Raw genomic sequence first — 24,662 nt, forward strand, 5'->3', positions numbered from 1 at the left:
CATAGATGCGTTGTGCTTTTTCAGCGTTTCAATTCGAAATCTATTTGAACCAGTCACAAATGCACTATTGCCACACTTTACAGTAAATGCAGTGCATTAATCGGCTTTTATTGGCTTTACTGTATTTTAGCCAGGTAAACTGGTCAAGCCACTCTCTTAGAAATGTATACACTTTACCCCTTTTAATTTCAGTTGGTTCTGGCTTGGAGTCGATCGTATGTGGCTCATTATCTGATGCTAGCTCTGGACCTGGGCTTGACATAACGTGGGAGGTTGATGGCTCCGTGTCAGAGCATTGGTTGTGGTTATTTTCGGACGAATGAGGCCTTAACTTAACCAAAAAGTTGTCAATCGTTCTTTTCATCTTATCACCCGCGGCTACATCCACTGTTCATCTGACGAGCCGAGGTTCATTACCTCCCTGTCTGACAAGCAAGCACGTGTTCAAACGTACACGGGCCAATCAGAAGGGGGTCCCGCCCTTCACTATCTCTGATTGGTTTAGACCACGATATGGGTCTAATGTGTGTCTGTTGTTGAACCACAGGGAGACTTTCAGAGTCGCGTAGACTTTTTTTTTTTTTTTTCCCTCGAACGGGTGGTTGCACCGGTGCAACCTGAGATTTTTTTTAGGCGCACCATTGAGAAAATTGGTTGCACTCTGGAGCCCTGGAACATCTGAGCTGTTTGTTCTCCTGCTGTGAAACATCTGAGCTGTTTGTTCTCCTGCTGTGGAACATCTGGGCTGTTTGTTCTCCTGCTGTGGAACATCTGAGCTGTTTGTTCTCCTGCTGTGGAACATCTGGGCTGTTTGTTCTCCTGCTGTGGAACCTCTGAGCTGTTTCTCTGCCCACCACAGATGTTCAGTTTAACACAGTTCCAGCTCCACCTGGTCTAATCTGGTTTCTGTTGCCAGCAGCCATCCCTCCTCCCTCTGCTTTAACTGCAGCTCACGTTCACCTGATGCCTCTGGTGTCTATGTCTCTGGTGTCTCTGATGTCTCTGGTGTCTCCCTGTGTGCAGGTTTGTCCAGAGGAGTCCCATCACTCTACTCAGCAGCAGCATCATCGTTCACATCATCCAATGCGCCATCGCTGCCACCTCATTGGACCACCGAGACGCCAACTGCAGCGTCATGAAGTTCGTGCGGGACCTCATCCACACTGGCATTTCCAACGATGTGAGTCTACAGAACTGAACAGGAAAGGGTTAGGGTTGGGGTTCGGGCCGGTGGGTTGGGGTTGGGGTTAGGGCCGGTGGTTTAGGGTTGGGGTTGGGTTTGGGTTTAGGGTTGGGGCCGGGGCCGGTGGGAGGGTTTTACTCAGATGGGTTTGGGCCGGTGGGTTAGGGTTTAGGGTTAGGGTTGGGGTTGGGGTTTGGGCCGGTGGGAGGGGTTAGGGTTGGGGCCGTTGGGTTAGGGTTAGGGTTAGGGTTGGGGTCGGGGTTGGGGTTGGGGTTAGGGTTTGGGCCGGTGGGAAGGGTTGGGGTTAGGGCCGGTGGGTTAGGGTTATGGGTTTGGGTTAAAATCATGTGCACTGGCCTACTGAACTGTGGGGAAAGATGGTGAAGGGGTAAAACAAGTGGTCTCCCCCACCAGAGGTCAGGGTTCGATCCCCAGGCAGAGCACCAGGGCAGAGGAACGAGAGGGGCCTGCGGGGGTCGACATCTAACAATGCCGGGATGTGGCCCAGCAGCAGCACACCCTGGAGGGGGCGCGCCGCCGGGCCCACCCCTGGTCCAGGCCACGCGGATCCCAAAAATCATTTAAAAAGGAAAAGAAAAGGGTTCAAGGGTGTACCTTACAGTGTATTCGGTCTTATGTAATGGTTATTTTTATTGTTAAAAATAAGATTAAGAAATATATATATATAAAAAAAGCTTTTAAAATTAAAAAAAATAAAAAGGTAAAATTAAAATAAAAGATAAGAATGTTTAAAAAAAATAGATGCAAAAGAGTAAAAAATACTATAAATAAATAAATTAAAGGGGGATACCAAGAGGAGGAGTAGGGGACCCATAAGTGCTTGTGGGTTAGTATAAAGTGCTGGAAAATAAGTGCTAATAATAAAAAAGTGCGAGAAAACCACACAATATAACACACACAGTAATATAGTAGTGAAAGTTAGTAACAAAGGGTCCCCTAGTCCTACCTATAAGATCTGATGAGAAAATTTAAAATTAAGGTTAAAAATTAAAACATCTTGTTGTGGAGGGGAATCGAATCCCGGTCCGCCGTCTAACAGACCAGGGGCTCTATCCCCTCTGCTATGTGGTGGGTTAAAAAATGTTGGGATCCGCGTGGTCAGATAAAATGCAGGCCCAGGCCTGGGATGACTGTGCCAGGAGGTGCCGGTGGGAGTTGGCTGTCATTCATCGTTGAGTCCTCCCGGCACGGTGGTCCCAAGCCTGTGAATCCAAGCCTTCTCCGCTCTCTTCCTCTGCCCACAAGTCCAACGGGCGTTGCTCTGTAGACCGGATATAATCAGGTGGGTGGGTGAATGTAGCTGGAAATGTTGGACCAGGGGGGTGGTGAGTCGACCTTCCCCAATATTATAGAGGTGTTGGGAGAGGCGGGTGTGGATGGAGTGTTTTGTCTCTTCAATGTAGTGTTTGTGGCAGAGTGTGCATGTAATGATGTAAACTGTGTTGGTGGTGGTGATGGATAAAGAGCCTAGGATGGGAAATGCTGTATCAAGTAGGGATGTCGAAATTGAAAAAAAGTCTTGACCAACCACTGAGCCTCATTAGTCGATTAAAGTCGGTCACCGAAAATTCTATAAGTGCCATTTATGATATCTGTGTCCTGTCGCACGTCTTTCTCTGCCGACTGGTTAGGCTCCCACCACACAATTAATGTTGGTTCGTGCCCTTGGTATTATACATTTTCCCCAATCATTGACCACTAGTTCTAGGCGTACTTGTGGAGGAATTAAGGGTTTTGGGTAGAAAAATAATTGCTGTGCCTGCGCAGACACGCACAGCCACACATTACGCACAACGGCGCCCTTCCAGTCACGGTACTTTTTAAACACGATTCAAACGCGGCACCGAACTCGGGCTGTTAAAAGCCCCCGTTACAAAGTCACAAACAGAGAACGGTTCATTTGGCGGTGTTACAGGAAAGTAGGTTAACCAATGACTTCGTTAAAAAAAAAAACTTACCGAATGCCAACAGGCTCTGTGGCGTAGCTAGATGCTGCACAAAATCCTTTGCAATAAGTTCCTGTCGTCTTGCTATTTAAGTACAGATGAATATATCACAACAAGTAGGCTAAGTTAGTCTTGTGTCTTTTGCCATTACAGTGTTACAATTATTATTATGTTGTAGTCCACACGCAGCCACATTGGCTTTATTTAGGTTAATAGTGGCGATTTTTTTTAAACTGCGCAGACAGGACCCGTCATGTACGGCGTACAAGTTGCAACCGGTGTAAGAGAGGACCTCTGAGGAGGGCTCTACGTGAGCTCTGCTGCGGTTGTTCTTCCATCGTGGGATGGCTCAGGCTCACATAACATTTCTAAAGATATAGTGAGTTTTTTTTTTTAAACCGACGGCAGAAAAATTCTAACCGGACAACGTTGATTCGGTCAACCATCGGTCATACGGTCATCGGTTAACATCCCTAGTATCAAGATGTGGGTTGTGGATGAATTTCCTATTTCTGTAATGGTGGTTATGTTTGGGTTGGGGTATGGGTCTATGGTCTGAGTATTTGGATCTTGTGAGGATGGATTGAAGGCTTTTGTGTTTCCTCTAGGCTGAGATGATCTGGTGGTTCCTGAAGGCCGGGTGTTGGGACTGTAGTCTGGAAAAGTTATGTTTGATTATTCTATGCAAACCAGTGATTTGGTGTGAAAAGGCAGAGACAAATGGTATGAGGTGTGGTGGTGAGAAAGGTGTGTGTTGTGTAGGATGTGTATGTGTGTGAGGCGGGTCTGGGCCGTCTCCGTCCTGTTTGGGCAGGTGGGAAGGATTGGGGTTAGGGCCGGTGGGTTGGGGTTGGGGTTAGGGTTGGGGCCGGTGGGAGGGTTTTACTCAAATGACTGTGTGTAAACTGTTTGTCCGTCTGCAGCACGAGGAGGACTTTGAGGTGAGGAAGCGTCTGATTGGTCAGGCCATGGAGCAGCACGGCCAGCAGCTGGTCAGCCAGTTGATGCAGTCGTGTTGCTTCTGTCTGCCGCCGTACACGCTGCCTGACGTCGCTGAGGTGCTGTGGGAGATCATGTTGTTCGACCGGCCCGTAAGTACGCCTGCTGACGCCTGCTCAGGTGTGTCACCTGGAGCCGCTGCTGACCTCTCACCTTTGTTTCAGATGTTCTGCCGCTGGTTAGAAAACGCTCTGAAAGCGTTACCGAAGGAGACGTCAGGAGGAGCTGTGACCGTCACGCACAAACAGCTGACAGACTTCCACAAACAGGTGACCAGGTGAGGCATGACTCCTGGTCCAAACCTTCCACGCCACTCTGAACACTGAGTACACTTAGAGCACGCAGCTGTGCGGCTGCTTATTGGCTCACAGACGGACAATCAGATTTACCAGCTGAAGCATTTACAGCCTGTGTCCTTCCACTGATCAAATGCTCAGATAATCAGTTCAAACCAGACAAACTGAAACCGCTTCGAAAACTGACAAACACCCACTCAGAAAGTCCATAAATGCTCCGGCTGTGACTCACCTAGCTGCCAGCAGTTGTGAGGCGTTCAGGGACACCACAGGCCGACAGTGAGGCATTCAGGGACACCACAGGCCGACAGTGAGGCATTCAGGGGCAGAATTAAAGCTTAAAACAACGGACGTGTTTTTGTTGAGACTCGCCCATCTGAAGTTAGAACGAAGACGAACTGGAGCCCAGAGGGAGCAAGTTCAGACATGTCTGAAATCAGGCAACTTCTATGTTTACAGGAAACTCGGCTGAGGAAACTCGGCTGAGAAACATGTCTGAGCTCCAACAGAAAAGTTTCAGTTCAAACCTGACAGTTTTTTTTTAATGAAGACAGTTTTATAAGAGAACAACACACACAAACCAAACAGGCTCATGGTTAACGCCATGGTTGTTACCATAGCAACGTTTGTCCCAACACCAAAAGAGAGATTAGCCTGTACAAAGGATTGTTTTGTTCTTTTCTTGTGTGCAGTGCGGAGGAGTGTAAGCAGGTGTGCTGGGCCATCAGAGAGTTCACCAGACTGTTTCGATAGCTGCAAACTTCACACAACGCCAGGTAAGATTACACATGAGTAACCCTACACACAGGTAACCCTACACACAGATAACCCCTCAGACTGGTAACCCTACACACAGGTAACCCCTCAGACTGGTAACCCTACACACAGGTAACCCCTCAGACTGGTAACCCTACACACAGATAACCCCTCAGACTGGTAACCCTACACACAGGTAACCCCTCAGACTGGTAACCCTACACACAGGTAACCCCTCAGACTGGTAACCCTACAGACAGATAACCCCTCAGACTGGTAACCCTACACACAGATAACCCCTCAGACTGGTAACCCTACACACAGGTAACCCCTCAGACTGGTAACCCTACAGATTGGTAACCCTACACACAGATAACCCCTCAGACTGGTAACCCTACACACAGGTAACCCCTCAGACTGGTAACCCTACACACAGATAACCCCTCAGACTGGTAACCCTACAGACAGATAACCCTACAGACTGGTAACCCTACACACAGGTAACCCCTCAGACTGGTAACCCTACACACAGGTAACCCCTCAGACTGGTAACCCTACACACAGATAACCCCTCAGACTGGTAACCCTACACACAGGTAACCCTACACACAGGTAACCCCTCAGACTGGTAACCCTACACACAGGTAACCCTACACGCAGGTAACCCCTCAGACTGGTAACCCTACACACAGGTAACCCCTCAGACTGGTAACCCTACACACAGATAACCCCTCAGACTGGTAACCCTACAGATTGGTAACCCCTCAGACTGGTAACCCTACACACAGATAACCCCTCAGACTGGTAACCCTACACACAGGTAACCCCTCAGACTGGTAACCCTACAGACTGGTAACTCTACACACAGGTAACCCCTCAGACTGGTAACCCTACAGACTGGTAACTCTACACACAGGTAACCCCTCAGACTGGTAACCCTACACACAGATAACCCCTCAGACTGGTAACCCTACAGACAGATAACCCTACAGACTGGTAACCCTACACACAGGTAACCCCTCAGACTGGTAACCCTACACACAGGTAACCCCTCAGACTGGTAACCCTACACACAGATAACCCCTCAGACTGGTAACCCTACACACAGGTAACCCCTCAGACTGGTAACCCTACACACAGGTAACCCCTCAGACTGGTAACCCTACACACAGGTAACCCTACACACAGGTAACCCCTCAGACTGGTAACCCTACACACAGGTAACCCTACACACAGGTAACCCCTCAGACTGGTAACCCTACACACAGGTAACCCCTCAGACTGGTAACCCTACACACAGATAACCCCTCAGACTGGTAACCCTACAGATTGGTAACCCTACACACGGGTAACCCCTCAGACTGGTAACCCTACACACAGATAACCCCTCAGACTGGTAACCCTACACACAGGTAACCCCTCAGACTGGTAACCCTACAGACAGATAACCCCTCAGACTGGTAACCCTACACACAGGTAACCCCTCAGACTGGTAACCCTACAGATTGGTAACCCTACACACAGGTAACCCCTCAGACTGGTAACCCTACAGATTGGTAACCCTACACACAGATAACCCCTCAGACTGGTAACCCTACAGATTGGTAACCCTACACACAGATAACCCCTCAGACTGGTAACCCTACAGACTGGTAACTCTACACACAGGTAACCCCTCAGACTGGTAACCCTACACACAGATAACCCCTCAGACTGGTAACCCTACAGACAGATAACCCTACAGACTGGTAACCCTACACACAGGTAACCCCTCAGACTGGTAACCCTACACACAGGTAACCCCTCAGACTGGTAACCCTACACACAGGTAACCCCTCAGACTGGTAACCCTACACACAGATAACCCCTCAGACTGGTAACCCTACACACAGGTAACCCTACACACAGGTAACCCCTCAGACTGGTAACCCTACACACAGGTAACCCTACACACAGGTAACCCCTCAGACTGGTAACCCTACACACAGGTAACCCCTCAGACTGGTAACCCTACACACAGATAACCCCTCAGACTGGTAACCCTACAGATTGGTAACCCCTCAGATTGGTAACCCTACACACAGATAACCCCTCAGACAGGTAACCCTACACACAGGTAACCCTACAGATTGGTAACCCTACAGACTGGTAACCCTACAGACTGGTAACCCTACACACAGGTAACCCCTCAGACTGGTAACCCCTCAGACTGGTAACCCTACAGATTGGTAACCCTACACACAGATAACCCCTCAGACTGGTAACCCTACAGATTGGTAACCCTACACACAGATAACCCCTCAGACTGGTAACCCTACACACAGATAACCCCTCAGACTGGTAACCCTACACACAGGTAACCCCTCAGACTGGTAACCCTACACACAGGTAACCCCTCAGACTGGTAACCCTACACACAGATAACCCCTCAGACTGGTAACCCTACAAACAGATAACCCCTCAGACTGGTAACCCTACACACAGATAACCCTTCAGACAGGTAACCCTACACACAGGTAATCCTACACACAGATAACCCCTCAGACTGGTAACCCTACACACAGATAACCCCTCAGACTGGTAATCCTACACACAGGTAACCCCTCAGACTGGTAACCCTACACACAGGTAACCCCTCAGACTGGTAACCCTACACACAGGTAACCCCTCAGACTGGTTTTCTCTGTCAGGTGTGTCCTACAGGTGTTAACGCAGGTATTTTCTTCTTCAGGTTAAATCTTTAGTTGACCAACATTCAGAGGTGACGGCAAAAAGCTGCGACTGCAGACGAGGATCCAAAGGGATGAAGAAGAAAAGGAGGATAGAGGACTTTGAATGTGACTCTGACTCACTGATGGAGAGAAGACTGATTAGACAGACTGAGTCCACCCCACCTGACCTGACCGTACCTGCAGCAGGTAGTGGTGGGCGGGGCCAGGACTGGGGGAAGTTCACCTAATGACTGATGCGGGTCGGTCCTGTTGGATCTTCAGGGGTGATGAATCCGAGGACGTGCCTGGTCAACAGTTTTTAAGAGATTTATTTTTGGGACTTTGGTCGTGATGTTTTTTTGTCCGTGCCATAAAAAGAGCCAAAATTTTCCCATGATGCTCTTGGCTGAGCGGCGGCGTGAAGAGGCGTAATGCTGAAGAATTTGGCGTCACCTTTGACCTTTTTAACTTTGGTTTAATTTTAGTTGTTTTTGCATAAAATGAGACAGAGTGAACTCTGGGGAATGGGGCGGAGACTCTCACCGTGACATCACTGGTGATGTAGCTTTGTTGTAAACAATAAACAACTGAAACAACAAAGTTCTGGTTCCGTGTTTACACTTATTCATGGGTTCATGTTCCAGAACCAGAACCCAAAGACCTGTTAGAACCAGTAACCTGAGATTTCTGTTCATGTCACACCTGAGTCCCGGTGTAACCCGACACCATGTGATCAGGTGATGTCACCTTTGTGAGGAGCTTACCTGCAGACGGCCCTCTGCTGGGACTTCTGGACAAACTGGTTTCTCTTTGTGGTCACTTGACGACCTCCTGTTGTTTTTATGATGATCCCAGAATGCCCGACGGCCTGGGCCGCTCATTAAAACATAAACCTTCATTAGAGAACAAACTATCCTGAAATGATGTATAAAAAGTGGAGCTGAAATGTAGGAAAGTGGCTTTAATCCCATCTGACTTCACCTCAGTGGGTCTTACATGTTGAGGAATCAAACACGATGTGAGCAGGTGAATAACAGACTGACAGCAGGTGAGAGAATACTGCGGCGGCATTTATTGAAATCCTGAACGCACTGAGATGTCAGAACAGCCACGTCAACGATCATGTCGAACCTTTAGGAACAGATTTGAGATTTTCAGTTGGAGCTGAAGCTTTTATAAAGTTATTTCAGTTTATTCTTCCTCGTTTGGAGTCACTGAGCTACAATGATGTCAGCTGGTTCTGTGCTGAGATATAAAACATGTGCAACAGCTCGGCTGAAAAGGACCAGAACCACCTGTGTTCATGCATAGGTGTCACACCGCCCTGCTGCCTGGGTGGAGCGGGTTGAGCAAGAGGAGCCACCTGAGACCGTTTACCTGCTTTAAGGTTCAAACAGTTACAGATGTTTTACATTTAAACATGACCATGTTTCAGATCCAGAATCTGTTCAACAGTGAAATAATCAGAACTTGGGTGTCAGGAGTTAAAGGCCCACTTCAGAGTACAGGAACAGGAAGGTGGGTCCTTGTTCTGGAGCTGATGGTGTGGCAGAACGTTTATCTCCCTGACAAAGTTCTCTGAGGCTCTGCTCAGTGTCCGCTGGGGGTCCAGGGCCCCTGGATGTGCTGGTTCTGAAGCAGCCTCTGCAGCTCCTTGAACTGCTCCACTGTCTGGTCCTTCACGTCCGGGTTGGAGATCTGGAGCCGGATGCTGTCAGTGGACCAGCTCAGCTCTCCGGAGAACATCTCTGTCAGAATCCGGGCCACCACAGGAACAACCTAAGGCCGACACCAGAACCCCCTGTTACAGGACAGCCAGAACCAGAACCGGGGCTAAGAGCAGAGAAAACATTTGTCTGACCTGGACGATGATGAGCTTCTTCTCTTTGGGTTTCCGGTCGGGCCAGTCCTCCCCGAAGCAGAAGTAGATCTCAAAGGGAGGTGGGTTCTGCGCCTCTCCTTTCTGGAACAGAATCAGCCCTGCGGACAGAATAAGTTCTGGTGAACCACAGCAACCTCAGTCGGAATCTGAACAGTTAACCCTGTCTTATCTGAGCATTTTCTGATCACCTTTGGGATTACATTACCTGACTTTACAGCTTCTGAGAAGAAACGTACATATAGAAGGTGTCTATCAGAGGAAGCTGTAACCAGATTTAAAGAGTTAGAGGACAGTAACCTAAACTTTACTCCAGCAGCACTATAGTTTCAATGCGTACAGCACTGGACAATGTTGCCCCTCTGAAAAGTAAGGTAATCAGTCAGAAGAGGCTGGCTCCTTGGTATAATTCACAGCTGCGTGCTTTAAAGCAGACTGCAAGAAAGCTGGAAAGACAGTGGCGTTCCTCTAATTTAGAAGTCTCAATTAGTCTGGAAAGATAGTTTAATAACGTATAAGAAAGCCCTTCGTAAAGCCAGAACTGCTTATTATTCATCATTGATAGAAGAGAATAAGAACAATCCCAGGTTTCTCTTCAGCACTGTAGCCAGTCTGACTAAGAGTCCGAGCTCTGCTGAGCCAGTTATTCCTTTAACTCTCAGCAGTGATGATTTCATGAGCTTCTTTATCAATAAAATTATTTCTATCAGAGAGAAGAATAATGGAATCCTTCCCACTATTATCAGTGATGTATCATCAAGTACAGCAGCTTTAGAAGTATCTTTAGAACCTGATTTGTATTCAGACGGCTTCTGTCCAGTTGACTCAGAACTTTCTGCTTCAAAACTCAGACAAACTGAAGTCGTTATCTTTGGACCTGAGCGCTTCAGGGAGAAACTGTCTGGTTATACAGTTACTCTAGATGGTGCTGCTATAGGCCCAGCCTGCTGGCCCAGCCTGATGCACCTCTCCTCCCTCTGCTCTCTTTCCTCTCCATGTACATGTGACATCCTTGTTGTCATTAACTTGTGTTTCTCTCAGCAGGTATCCCTGGTCTGGTGTTACGGTGCTCGTTGTCCCCTCTTTTCTGTCCTCTCAGCCCCCAGCTGCTCCAGGCAGATGGCCGCCCTTCCTGGTTCTGGTTCTGCCAGAGGTTTCTTCCTGTTAAAGGGAGTTTTTTCTCTCCACAGTCGCCTCAGGCAGCTCAGGACGGGGGATTGGATCAGAGAGAAGTTTCAGTGCAATCTGTTGGGTTCCTTAGCTAGAAAATAGTTTCCTTAATTGGTTTTGTATGGAACGGACTAATTTTGAATTGAATTAACTGGATTTCATTGGAATTATAATTTCAATTAATTGGATTCTAATTGGCTTGAATTGGACTGGATTACTGAAATTCCTTGAGGTGGCATTTGTTGTGATTTGGCCTGAAATAAACTGAATTGAACTGAATTGAATCTAACCTTGCAGGAAGTCGTTGAGGCTGAATACTCGGATCTTCCTCTCCCTCTCCATTGGGTTAGGCGGGCCCTGCTCTGGCATGCCTTGACCGGACCAGAACACCTTGCACTGACACAGCCGGATGGCGTAGATGTCCTGCTCCACGATCTCCAGGATCAGACCTCGGTCCATCACGTCCAGCAGGGCATCGGTGTAGAACCGCTGCTTCTGGTTCTGCATCTCAGCCGTGCTCGGGAACAGAACCTGCTGCAGGCTGACCGGTCCGAACAGGTCCACCTGCTCGGGGGTCGGCTCCAGGTGTCCAAAGTACAGCCGGCAGCCCTGAGGGTTACTGACCGTCAGGGAGCCCATCGTTCTGCCCCTATACTGGAACTTCAGGTCCAGATCTGTCACTATGACAATGATAGGGAGAGGATGGGTTACTGGGGTTACTATGGCAACGGGAAAGGTCAAAGGTGAACAACATCAGTTTGAGTTCTGCTCATGAAAACCCAAACTGGATGGGACAGGAGTCCCGCACCCCCTGAGAACACCAACAGAACCAGTTGTCCTGCTGCTACGGCAAACCATCCAGAGACCTACCCCAAGTTCCAAACCAGAACCAGGAATCCTGGTTCAGGTCCTGACGTCCAGGTCTTCAATATCATTAATATTTATATAAATGTGTTAATCTTTAATTATTTGTGTGTGAATGAAGGACAGATTCCACTCCCTCCACCTTTAAGATTAAAGGAACTACATTAGGCTGGTTTAAGTCATATTTATCTGATAGATTTCAGTTTGTTCTTGTAAATGAAGAATCTTCCTCACACACCAGAGTAAGTCATGGAGTTCCTCAGAGTTCTGTGCTTGGACTGATTCTTTTCACTTTATACATGCTTCCATTAGGTAACATTATTAGACAGCATGGCATAAAGTTCCACTGCTATGCTGATGATACCCAGTTGTACTTATCTATAAAACCAGATGAACCCAATAGGTTGGTCAGACTACAAGCATGTCTTAAAGACATAAAGACCTGGATGACTCAGAACTGTCTGCTGCTAAATTCAGACAAAACTGAAGTCTTTATCTTTGGACCTGAGCGTTTCAGGGAGAAATTGTCTAGCTATATAGTTACTCTACATGGTATTTCCTTGGCTTCTTTATTATTGGGCTGTCCCACATATTCTCTGAAAAGCCTCCAGTTGATCCAAAATGCTCCAGCCAGAGTTCTGATGAGAACTAACAAGAGAGATCATATTTCTCCAGTTTTAGCTTCTCTTCATTGGCTCCCTGTTTAATTCAGAATAGAATTTAAGATTCTTCTCCTCACATATAAAGCTCTTAATGACCGAGCTCCATCATATCTTAAAGATCTCATTGTAAGATATTTTCCTAACAGAGCACTTCGTTCCCAAACTGCAGGTTTACTTGAGGTTCCCAGAGTTTCTAAAAGTAGAATGGGAGGCAGAGCCTTCAGTTATCAGGCCCCTCTCTGTGGAACCAGCTGCCAGTTTGGGAGGCAGAGCCTTCAGTTATCAGGCGCCTCTCTGTGGAAGCAGCTGCCAGTTTGGGAGGCAGAGCCTTCAGTTATCGGGCCCCTCTCTGTGGAACCAGCTGCCAGTTTGGGAGGCAGAGCCTTCAGTTAAAGCCTCCCAAACTGGCAGTTTGGCTTCAGGAAGCAGACACCCTCTCTACCTTTAAGATCAGGCTTAAAACTTTCCTTTTTGATAAAGCATATAGTTCGGTTAACCCTTGAAACGGATTTGGATTCAGTTAAAATGAGTTGGACAGAATAGTTTCTTTTCCATTTAAAGAGTCGCTTGGACCATGACTCTTTAAGCACAAACTGATCTGAACTCTCAGAGGTCATACTCACATGGGATGCTGCTCAGCAGGTCGTACTTGCACGCTTGCTGGTTCTCAGCATCCTCCTGGTTCTGGACTGCACCCATGTTGCTGGCCTCCATCAGGTCTGGTACCTGGTGAGTGGTGGCAGTTGTAGAGGGCAGCGCGTTCAGGTCCTGGAGTCCGTTTGGGAGCCTGACGGATCGGACAAAGCCGCCCTGATCCACCATCTGAGTCTGAGCCTGGGGGTCGGAGGTCAATGGCAGCAGAGGCATAGAGATCACCTGGGAAGGCTCAAATGTCCCGTTGGAGGACAAGCTGAAGGAGGCAAAGGGGGCTGGCTCACTGATCCGGGGGTCTGAGGAGACATGACATCATCAGGTGGCAGTCACAGCATCTTCGTGGCGACACTGATTAAAATCCGTCACTTACTGATCGTCAGGTCCATCAGGTTGGGCATCTGTGGGGTGGGGTGGGGTGGGGTGGGGGGTAAAGTTCAAGTCAGTTTGGTGATCAGAAAAATAACAGCTGTTTGTTTACAACACACTTTTCCTTACCTCCTCGTCATCATCCTCAGCACCATCTGAAATAAGAAGAGGCAGACGTCAGAGGGCGGTCACATGACTAACAGGAAGTTAATCTGACGTCAGAGGGCGGTCACATGACTAACAGGAAGTTAATCTGACGTCAGAGGGCAGGCACATGACTAACAGGAAGTTAATCTGATGTCAGAGGGGGGTCACATGACTAACAGGAAGTTAATCTGACGTCAGAGGGCGGTCACATGACTGACAAGAAGTCAATCTGACGTCAGAGGGCGGTCACATGACTGACAGGAAGTCAATCTGACGTCAGAGGACGGTCACATGACTGACAAGAAGTTAATCTGACGTCAGAGGGGGGTCACATGACTAACAGGAAGTTAATCTGACGTCAGAGGGCGGTCACATGACTGACAGGAAGTTAATCTGACGTCAGAGGGCGGTCACATGACTGACAAGAAGTTAATCTGACGTCAGAGGGGGGTCACATGACTGACAGGAAGTAAATCTGACGTCAGAGGACGGTCACATGACTAACAAGAAGTTAATCTGACGTCAGAGGGGGGTCACATGACTGACAGGAAGTCAATCTGACGTCAGAGGACGGTCACATGACTGACAGGAAGTTAATCTGACGTCAGAGGGGGTCACATGACTGACAGGAAGTCAATCTGACGTCAGGACGGTCACATGACTAACAGGAAGTTAATCTGACGTCAGAGGGCGGTCACATGACTGACAGGAAGTTAATCTGACGTCAGAGGGGGTCACATGACTGACAGGAAGTTAATCTGACGTCAGAGGGCGGTCACATGACTGACAGGAAGTTAATCTGACGTCAGAGGGGGGTCACATGACTGACAGGAAGTCAATCTGACGTCAGAGGGGGGTCACATGACTAACAGGAAGTTAATCTGACGTCAGAGGGGGTCACATGACTAACAGGAAGTTAATCTGACGTCAGAGGGCGGTCACATGACTGACAGGAAGTTAATCTGACGTCAGAGGGCGGTCACATGACTGACAGGAAGTTAATCTGACGTCAGAGGGCGGTCACATGACTGACAAGAAGTTAATCTGACGTCAGAGGGCGGTCACATGACTGACAGGAAGTTAATCTGACGTCAGAGGGGGGTCACATGACTGACAGGAAGTTAATCTGACGTCAGAGGGCGGTCACATGACTGACAAGAAGTTAATCTGACGTCAGAGGGGGGTCACATGACTGACAGGAAGTCAATCTGACGTCAGAGGGGGGTCACATGACTGACAGGAAGTCAATCTGACGTCAGAGGACGGTCACATGACTAACAGGAAGTTAATCTGACGTCAGAGGGGGTCACATGACTAACAGGTAGTTAATCTGACGTCAGAGGGCGGTCACATGACTGACAGGAAGTTAATCTGACGTCAGAGGGGGGTCACATGACTAACAGGAAGTTAATCTGACGTCAGAGGGGGATCACATGACTGACAGGAAATTAATCTGACGTCAGAGGGGGGTCACATGACTGACAGGAAGTTAATCTGACGTCAGAGGGGGTCACATGACTGACAGGAAATTAATCTGACGTCAGAGGGCGGTCACATGACTGACAAGAAGTTAATCTGACGTCAGAGGGGGGTCACATGACTGACAGGTAGTCAATCTGACGTCAGAGGGCGGTCACATGACTGACAGGAAATTAATCTGACGTCAGAGGGCGGTCACATGACTGACAAGAAGTTAATCTGACGTCAGAGGGGGGTCACATGACTGACAGGTAGTCAATCTGACGTCAGAGGGCGGTCACATGACTGACAGGAAGTTAATCTGATGTCAGAGGGCGGTCACATGACTGACAAGAAGTTAATCTGACGTCAGAGGGCGGTCACATGACTAACAGGAAGTTAATCTGACGTCAGAGGGGGATCACATGACTGACAGGAAATTAATCTGACGTCAGAGGGGGGTCACATGACTAACAGGAAGTTAATCTGACGTCAGAGGGGGTCACATGACTGACAGGAAATTAATCTGACGTCAGAGGGCGGTCACATGACTGACAAGAAGTTAATCTGACGTCAGAGGGCGGTCACATGACTGACAGGAAGTTAATCTGACGTCAGAGGGCGGTCACATGACTGACAGGAAGTTAATCTGACGTCAGAGGGGGGTCACATGACTGACAGGAAGTCAATCTGACGTCAGAGGGCGGTCACATGACTGACAGGAAATTAATCTGACGTCAGAGGGCGGTCACATGACTGACAAGAAGTTAATCTGACGTCAGAGGGCGGTCACATGACTGACAGGAAGTTAATCTGATGTCAGAGGGCGGTCACATGACTGACAGGAAGTTAATCTGACGTCAGAGGGGGGTCACATGACTAACAGGAAGTTAATCTTACGTCAGAGGGGGATCACATGACTGACAGGAAATTAATCTGACGTCAGAGGGGGGTCACATGACTAACAGGAAGTTAATCTGACGTCAGAGGGGGATCACATGACTGACAGGAAATTGATCTGACGTCAGAGGGCGGTCACATGACTGACAAGAAGTTAATCTGACGTCAGAGGGCGGTCACATGACTGACAGGTAGTCAATCTGACGTCAGAGGGCGGTCACATGACTGACAGGAAGTTAATCTGACGTCAGAGAGGGGTCACATGACTGACAGGAAGTTAATCTGACGTCAGAGGGCGGTCACATGACTGACAGGAAGTTAATCTGATGTCAGAGAGGGGTCACATTACTGACAGGAAGTTAATCTGACGTCAGAGGGAGGTTACATGACTAACAAGAAGTTAACCTGACGTCAGAGGGGGGTCACATGACTGACAGGAAGTTAATCTGACGTCAGAGGGAGGTTACATGACTAACAAGAAGTTAATCTGACGTCAGAGGGGGATCACATGACTGACAGGAAGTTAATCTGACGTCAGAGGGGGGTCACATGACTGACAGGAAGTTAATCTGACGTCAGAGGGGGGTCACATGACTGACAGGAAGTTAATCTGACGTCAGAGGGCGGTCACATGACTGACAGGAAGTTAATCTGACGTCAGAGGTCGGTCACATGACTGACAGGAAGTTAATCTGACGTCAGAGGGCGGTCACATGACTGACAGGAAGTTAATCTGACGTCAGAGGGCGGTCACATGACTGACAGGAAGTTAATCTGACGTCAGAGGGCGGTCACATGACTGACAGGAAGTTAATCTGACGTCAGAGGGGGGTCACATGACTGACAGGAAGTTAATCTGACGTCAGAGGGCAGTCACATGACTAACAGGAAGATAATCTGACGTCAGAGGGGGGGTCACATGACTAACAGGAAGATAATCTGACGTCAGAGGGGGGTCACATGACTGACAGGAAGTTAATCTGACGTCAGAGGGCGGTCACATGACTGACAGGAAGATAATCTGACGTCAGAGGGGAGTCACATGACTGACAGGAAGTTAATCTGACGTCAGAGGGCGGTCACATGACTAACAGGAAGTTAATCTGACGTCAGAGGGCGGTCACATGACTGACAGGAAGTTAATCTGACGTCAGAGGACGGTCACATGACTGACAGGAAGTTAATCTGACGTCAGAGGGCGGTCACATGACTGACAGGAAGTTAATCTGACGTCAGAGGGCGGTCACATGACTGACAGGAAGTTAATCTGACGTCAGAGGACGGTCACATGACTGACAGGAAGTTAATCTGACGTCAGAGGGCAGTCACATGACTGACAGGAAGTTAATCTGACGTCAGAGGGCGGTCACATGACTGACAGGAAGTTAATCTGATGTCAGAGGGCGGTCACATGATTGACAGGAAGTTAATCTGACGTCAGGGGGGGTCACATGACTAACAGGAAGTTAATCTGATGTCAGAGGGCGGTCACATGACTGACAGGAAGTTAATCTGACGTCAGAGGGCAGTCACATGACTGACAGGAAGTTAATCTGACGTCAGAGGGCGGTCACATGACTGACAGGAAGTTAATCTGACGTCAGAGGGGGGTCACATGACTGACAGGTAGTCAATCTGACGTCAGAGGGCGGTCACATGACTGACAGGAAGTTAATCTGATGTCAGAGGGCGGTCACATGACTGACAAGAAGTTAATCTGACGTCAGAGGGCGGTCACATGACTAACAGGAAGTTAATCTGACGTCAGAGGGGGATCACATGACTGACAGGAAATTAATCTGACGTCAGAGGGGGGTCACATGACTAACAGGAAGTTAATCTGACGTCAGAGGGGGTCACATGACTGACAGGAAATTAATCTGACGTCAGAGGGCGGTCACATGACTGACAAGAAGTTAATCTGACGTCAGAGGGCGGTCACATGACTGACAGGAAGTTAATCTGACGTCAGAGGGCGGTCACATGACTGACAGGAAGTTAATCTGACGTCAGAGGGGGGTCACATGACTGACAGGAAGTCAATCTGACGTCAGAGGGCGGTCACATGACTGACAGGAAATTAATCTGACGTCAGAGGGCGGTCACATGACTGACAAGAAGTTAATCTGACGTCAGAGGGCGGTCACATGACTGACAGGAAGTTAATCTGATGTCAGAGGGCGGTCACATGACTGACAGGAAGTTAATCTGACGTCAGAGGGGGGTCACATGACTAACAGGAAGTTAATCTGACGTCAGAGGGGGATCACATGACTGACAGGAAATTAATCTGACGTCAGAGGGGGGTCACATGACTAACAGGAAGTTAATCTGACGTCAGAGGGGGATCACATGACTGACAGGAAATTGATCTGACGTCAGAGGGCGGTCACATGACTGACAAGAAGTTAATCTGACGTCAGAGGGCGGTCACATGACTGACAGGTAGTCAATCTGACGTCAGAGGGCGGTCACATGACTGACAGGAAGTTAATCTGACGTCAGAGAGGGGTCACATGACTGACAGGAAGTTAATCTGACGTCAGAGGGCGGTCACATGACTGACAGGAAGTTAATCTGATGTCAGAGAGGGGTCACATTACTGACAGGAAGTTAATCTGACGTCAGAGGGAGGTTACATGACTAACAAGAAGTTAACCTGACGTCAGAGGGGGGTCACATGACTGACAGGAAGTTAATCTGACGTCAGAGGGAGGTTACATGACTAACAAGAAGTTAATCTGACGTCAGAGGGGGATCACATGACTGACAGGAAGTTAATCTGACGTCAGAGGGGGGTCACATGACTGACAGGAAGTTAATCTGACGTCAGAGGGGGGTCACATGACTGACAGGAAGTTAATCTGACGTCAGAGGGCGGTCACATGACTGACAAGAAATTAATCTGACGTCAGAGGGGGGTCACATGACTGACAGGAAGTTAATCTGACGTCAGAGGGCGGTCACATGACTGACAGGAAGTTAATCTGACGTCAGAGGTCGGTCACATGACTGACAGGAAGTTAATCTGACGTCAGAGGGCGGTCACATGACTGACAGGAAGTTAATCTGACGTCAGAGGGCGGTCACATGACTGACAGGAAGTTAATCTGACGTCAGAGGGCGGTCACATGACTGACAGGAAGTTAATCTGACGTCAGAGGGGGGTCACATGACTGACAGGAAGTTAATCTGACGTCAGAGGGCAGTCACATGACTAACAGGAAGATAATCTGACGTCAGAGGGGGGGTCACATGACTAACAGGAAGATAATCTGACGTCAGAGGGGGGTCACATGACTGACAGGAAGTTAATCTGACGTCAGAGGGCGGTCACATGACTGACAGGAAGATAATCTGACGTCAGAGGGGAGTCACATGACTGACAGGAAGTTAATCTGACGTCAGAGGGCGGTCACATGACTAACAGGAAGTTAATCTGACGTCAGAGGGCGGTCACATGACTGACAGGAAGTTAATCTGACGTCAGAGGACGGTCACATGACTGACAGGAAGTTAATCTGACGTCAGAGGGCGGTCACATGACTGACAGGAAGTTAATCTGACGTCAGAGGGCGGTCACATGACTGACAGGAAGTTAATCTGACGTCAGAGGACGGTCACATGACTGACAGGAAGTTAATCTGACGTCAGAGGGCAGTCACATGACTGACAGGAAGTTAATCTGACGTCAGAGGGCGGTCACATGACTGACAGGAAGTTAATCTGATGTCAGAGGGCGGTCACATGATTGACAGGAAGTTAATCTGACGTCAGGGGGGGTCACATGACTAACAGGAAGTTAATCTGATGTCAGAGGGCGGTCACATGACTAACAGGAAGTTAATCTGATTGGTACAGACCCAAACAGCGTGAGTTTGCCCAGGCGTGTACTCACCTGTGTTCACAGACTGCTCGCACACCTCGTAGATCTTGTACGGTTGAACCGGCGTCTCCTTGGTTCCGTCGTACTTCAGCTGAAACTCGCGGCTTTTGTTCAGAGCGCAGCGCAGGTTTGCCTTCCACTTGGCGGGGTCGGGCTCGTCCACGCCCTCCTGGTACTTACCGGTCTCCACAGCCCACGCCTGTAAGACAGAAGGCAGGGAGAACGTTACCGTCCTCTGCAGCTGGCCGGGGGCGGGTTTCAGAGTGGTTTGGGGAACCAGGATCATGTGCCTTCCTGCTCACGCTCAGAGTCGGATTCTGTTCCTACTTCAGAGTTCTGAAACGGGTCGGCTGACTGTCACTGAGCTGAAACTGAACAGAGAACGTGATGTTCCAGCAGGGGGGAGCCAGGCCCACCCGACATGTTCTGAGCCAGCAGCATCAGATGGGCTGACGTTTGGACCTGACTCTGTCTGATCTTTGTCAGCTTTACCTAACGTCTGAGTCAGTTCAAAAGAGGAAGAAGCGAGCTGTGAAAGAGGAAGTGACATAATCTTCAATTATTCAGAAAGGTTCAGCAGGAAGTGGAGCAGATCAGGGTCCTCAGGTCAGGACTTCATCCTGAAAAAGGTTTCATAAACACCACTTCAGACGTTTAAATCCAAAACCTGACATCATCAAACCTTAAAGATGGTGTTCTCCTCGTCCGACACCGGCGTGTGGCGTGTGGCGTGCTTCCAGGGGATCTGGAAGAGGCTGTGGTCCGGGCTGAGCCACTGCAGACCCGGGTACCTGCTGCTGTTCACCTGAGCTAGCAGCCAGGGCTTCAGGCGGATCCTCCGGGACTGAACGCTCATGACTGCTGAGGCTGGGAGCTGTGGGTGGACATCACAACGGGTCAGAACCTCCAACAGACAGACCACCTGCTTTAATAATAATAAAGATCCACTTTATTTGTATGCTCACTGGAACCAACACCTCACTGGTGTTCTTTTTCAGAAAGCTGTTGTCCACCCACTCTAATCCCAAACTGGATCCTCCTGGATTCCTACTGGATTCTTCTCAATTTTACATTTTTCTTGCTAAGATTTTCGAAAAGGTGCCGATTCAGCAGAGCTCATCCTACCGAAACAGCTATTTTTAGAGTCTCAGAGACCTCCTGATGCTCAGTGTAGCAGGAGGATGGTCTGTCTGCTGATGCTGGACTGGACCTGTGCCTCTGATCCTGCAGACCGTCACATTCTGCCCCACAGGCTGAAATACTGGGTGGGTGCATTAGGGTCTGCTTTGGAGTGGTTCCCCTCAGATCTATCTGAACCATCATTTTCTGGGGCTGACTCAGCACTGCTCCTCTTCCACATCTCTTTCCTTCGGTGTCCCACAGGGTTCAGTTCCGGGGCCTCTATTGTTCCTGTTATATCTGCTCCCTCTTTAAAGCTGCCGTCGGCAACTTTTTTTTAGCCATATTAGCTTGAACTGTCATGGGATTCTGGAAGTAGAATATTAAATAGGCTGTTTAGGAAAAATCCCAAATTCTGTAGCTCCCTCTAAAGCCTGTGATCGTGCTTGCAAAAATCGAGCGCTCCCTGCTGTTTTTAACCAATCACGTTAGGGTGGAGGAATCGCTACCTGTCAATGCTTCCATGCTGAGCGTGAGTCTGCCCCCAGCTTGTGTGCGCGCACACTGGTGTGAACGCACGTGCACAACCTCGTCCACAGAGGGGGAGGGACCTGAAAGTTGTATCAGTTCGAATTTTCCGACTTTAGACTCGCAATTTTGAAAACCTGCCGACGGCAGCTTTAAGGACATATCCTCTCACTATGCAGATGACATTCAGCTGTATTTCTCTTTAAGATGTTTCTGAGCTGCTGATCTTTCACAGCTGCTAAGACTCTGTTAAAAGTTGGATGTCTGACAGCTTTCTCCACCTTAATGAAGAGAAAACAGAGTCCTTGTCTGAGCCCCACAGATCTGTGTCTCAGCTCAGGGAAACTCTGGGTCCCCCATCAGGAACCTTGGGGTAACTTTCCACTCAGCTTTCAATTTTAGATGAAAAAGCTGCTAAAAACTGTGATATTTATCTTTAAAAGGTGCTAAACAAAGAAAACATTTCAACAACAACAACAATAATAACAATAATGCTCTACGGGAAACACAGACGCAGTAACACGGAGTAAAAACACTCATGTACTGGATCAGTTTAATATCAGGCGCTTCCACAGGTCGATGCCCTTTACCCTGACCCATGTGACCTTCAGAGGACCAATCCCTGAGAGCGCTGTGACCTCACAGTTCAGTTAAATTAGTTCTTTATAATTTAACAGCAAAAGAAGAAGAACATGGTTTTAACGTCAGAACATTCAGACACCAACCGTCTCTGTGGTCCTCCAAGGGACCTCGGAGTTCTGTCCGAGGGTCCAGACGGGTTCAGGGTGGTGGAAACTCAAACGGGTTCTTATCAGAATCTGAATCTTACCCGTATCGGCTCCACCATCAGCCCTCTACTGAAATGAAGGGTTCAGGTTCAGGAACCTGCAGCGGGTCTCTGGGACCAACTAGGTCCAAAAACGGAGTCAAAAACCTTCGGGACTCCATCTGGACCATCAGTTATCTGACTGAATAATCATGTGATATATTCTGCTGATCAAACTGGATCTGATCTGACACAGAACCAGACCCAAACATCTGCGGCCTCCCAGCCCAGCTGTCATCCTCTGAGTTAACATCCACTCAGTTTAACAGCTTAACCCGGTTAACCCATTAGTTAACCGGTTAACCGGTCACTCTGGGGTTTTTCCTTGGAGTTTTTGTTCCTTGAACTTCTGGGAAGTCCCAGAAGCTCTCGTTCAGATTTCTGATCAGATCAAACAGCTCTTTTCATTCACACTCGTGCATCTAATGGAGTCACGGGCTCGCGGATTAGACTACCCGCGCGCCCGTTCTAATGATGGACTCACCTGATCTGGTCCTGGTTCTGGATCGGACTCCACGCGGCGTGGGAGAGAGCCGCGTGTACAGATTTGAGTTCTTCAGGTCACGGTGACGTCAACAAACAGACAAACAATTCAACAAACAAACAAACAACCACAAACAAGGGCGGAAACAAACCGCGCAGCAGAAAAGTGCGAGGAGACGGAAAGCCGTTTGTCAATCTCATGACGTCAAGTCAGACTGAACGACAACTACTTCCTGTCAGCAAAATAAAAGCCTCAGTTCAGACTTCTGTTGTTTGTTTTTGTTTACTTCTGCTGTTGTTTGTTCAGAGGGAAATTTAAAAGCACTGAAGTATGTTTTTAATTAACAAATACTGACACATCTCATTAATTCTGCTGCATAGTTTTGTTTTGAGTGTTTTCAGGGGTTTGATTTTTTGAATAGTTTCCAGAAAAAGTTTTATTGTGAAGGCAGCTGTTTCCGGTGTGTGACATCTTCCATATAAACAGCCCAGCTCACCTGGGGCCCGTTGCACAAAAATAGGATAAGGGATTAAGCCGGGATATGTTGGCTATCCTGGATCAATTTATCCGTGATCCGGTTGCACAAAAGTGGGATAGAGGGAAGTGGGATATGTTCAGACCTAAGTTACCATGGAGATTTATTCTGTGAAGCTAGCCTGCTCCAGACCAGGCTAAGTTCCAGGATCTATTTAATCTCATTCCTTATCTCAGTCAGCGGTCGCCACAAATGGAAACCAATATTTATTCCACTGCCTAGAACATATTGTTAAAACATTTAACTATACCCACTATCATTGAAACATTTGAGATCATTAATTACAATCATTTTAGATATGATTTTAGATGAACCACTAGATAATTTAGTTTCCCACAGACTACACATAAAGTACATCACCATATAAATATAAATACACATTAGAGAGTACCATGATGTTCCTTTATTGAACAAGGATGAATCAAAGCAAGTAAACCATCAGCTCCTTTCAAAACTGAAGTCACATAGTGCTCTACAAGACAGAAAGCACAGAATCAAAGCATGCAGTTTGAGACAAACTGTTTGTAAAAATGGCCTATACAAATAAAATTGCCTTGCCTATACAGCACAAAAACCTAACACAAATTCCTCTGCCATTGCAGGCCCAACAACATGCATATTAATTAAAATAATTTAACACATATTGGTCTCTGACCAGCCGACCACAGTCGTCATCCGGGAAGATGGCAGGAATGTCCCAGTCTATGAGAGCTGGCACTCTGGGGGCCCTCTCCTTTCTCAGGCAGGCCACATTGTGGAAGACAGCACAGGCCACAGTGATATCACATGCCCTGTCTGGGCTGACTCTCAGGTGGGTCAGACACTGAAAGCGTGCCTTCAGTAGGCCAAATGTCATTTCTATCCGGGCCCTTGTTCTAGCATGGGCATGGTTGTATGCCAGTTGTGCCTCCAGAGGGTCTGCAAATGGAGTGAGCAGAAAAGGCTGGCAGGCGTACCCTCTGTCACCCAGCAATACACCCAGGAATTCACCTGTGAATACAAAATGTTATCATCACAACCTCATAAGTAGTGACAGTCTTAACACAGCCATGATGTTAAAAGTGGTTATCAATAGAGGTTCTGTGGCTCACCTTGTGATGGGCGCCGATAGATCTCCGAGTTCCGAAACACTCGGGAGTCGTGGACCGAGCCGGGCCACTTTGCCACAACATTACTGAACAAATAGTCAGCATTGCAGACCATCTGAAATGATAAGATGTTAAACCAATTAATGCACAGTACAGGCAATGTGTGGGCAGGCACATTCTTAAT

The 24,662-nt window shown here is 48.2% G+C and overlaps 2 protein-coding genes across 2 annotated transcripts in view; one reads left to right on the plus strand and one right to left on the minus strand.

The window, feature by feature from the left end:
- LOC142385680 (transportin-3) overlaps positions 1-8,512 on the plus strand; it is a 29,337-nt gene extending 20,825 nt beyond the window's left edge. The window contains exons 19-23 of the mRNA XM_075472405.1: positions 1,024-1,180; positions 4,074-4,241; positions 4,314-4,426; positions 5,138-5,221; positions 7,933-8,512. Coding sequence (XP_075328520.1) covers positions 1,024-1,180; positions 4,074-4,241; positions 4,314-4,426; positions 5,138-5,198 — 499 coding nt within the window. The 3' untranslated portion in view covers positions 5,199-5,221; positions 7,933-8,512. The remainder of the gene's footprint in view (positions 1-1,023; positions 1,181-4,073; positions 4,242-4,313; positions 4,427-5,137; positions 5,222-7,932) is intronic.
- A 449-nt stretch (positions 8,513-8,961) lies between these two features.
- Positions 8,962-23,052, minus strand: irf5 (interferon regulatory factor 5). Its single transcript, XM_075472406.1, has 9 exons — positions 22,856-23,052; positions 20,581-20,772; positions 19,911-20,097; positions 13,637-13,662; positions 13,512-13,539; positions 13,111-13,437; positions 11,252-11,641; positions 9,774-9,892; positions 8,962-9,691 (listed from the first exon to the last, which is right to left on the minus strand). The coding sequence occupies exons 2-9, from the start codon at positions 20,752-20,754 to the stop codon at positions 9,503-9,505; spliced, it is 1,440 nt and encodes a 479-aa protein (XP_075328521.1). The 5' UTR covers positions 20,755-20,772; positions 22,856-23,052; the 3' UTR covers positions 8,962-9,502.
- Between the last annotated feature and the right edge of the window lie 1,610 nt (positions 23,053-24,662).

The sequence above is a fragment of the Odontesthes bonariensis genome, chromosome 8 (assembly GCF_027942865.1).
Source record: "Odontesthes bonariensis isolate fOdoBon6 chromosome 8, fOdoBon6.hap1, whole genome shotgun sequence".
Taxonomy (NCBI): domain Eukaryota; kingdom Metazoa; phylum Chordata; class Actinopteri; order Atheriniformes; family Atherinopsidae; genus Odontesthes; species Odontesthes bonariensis.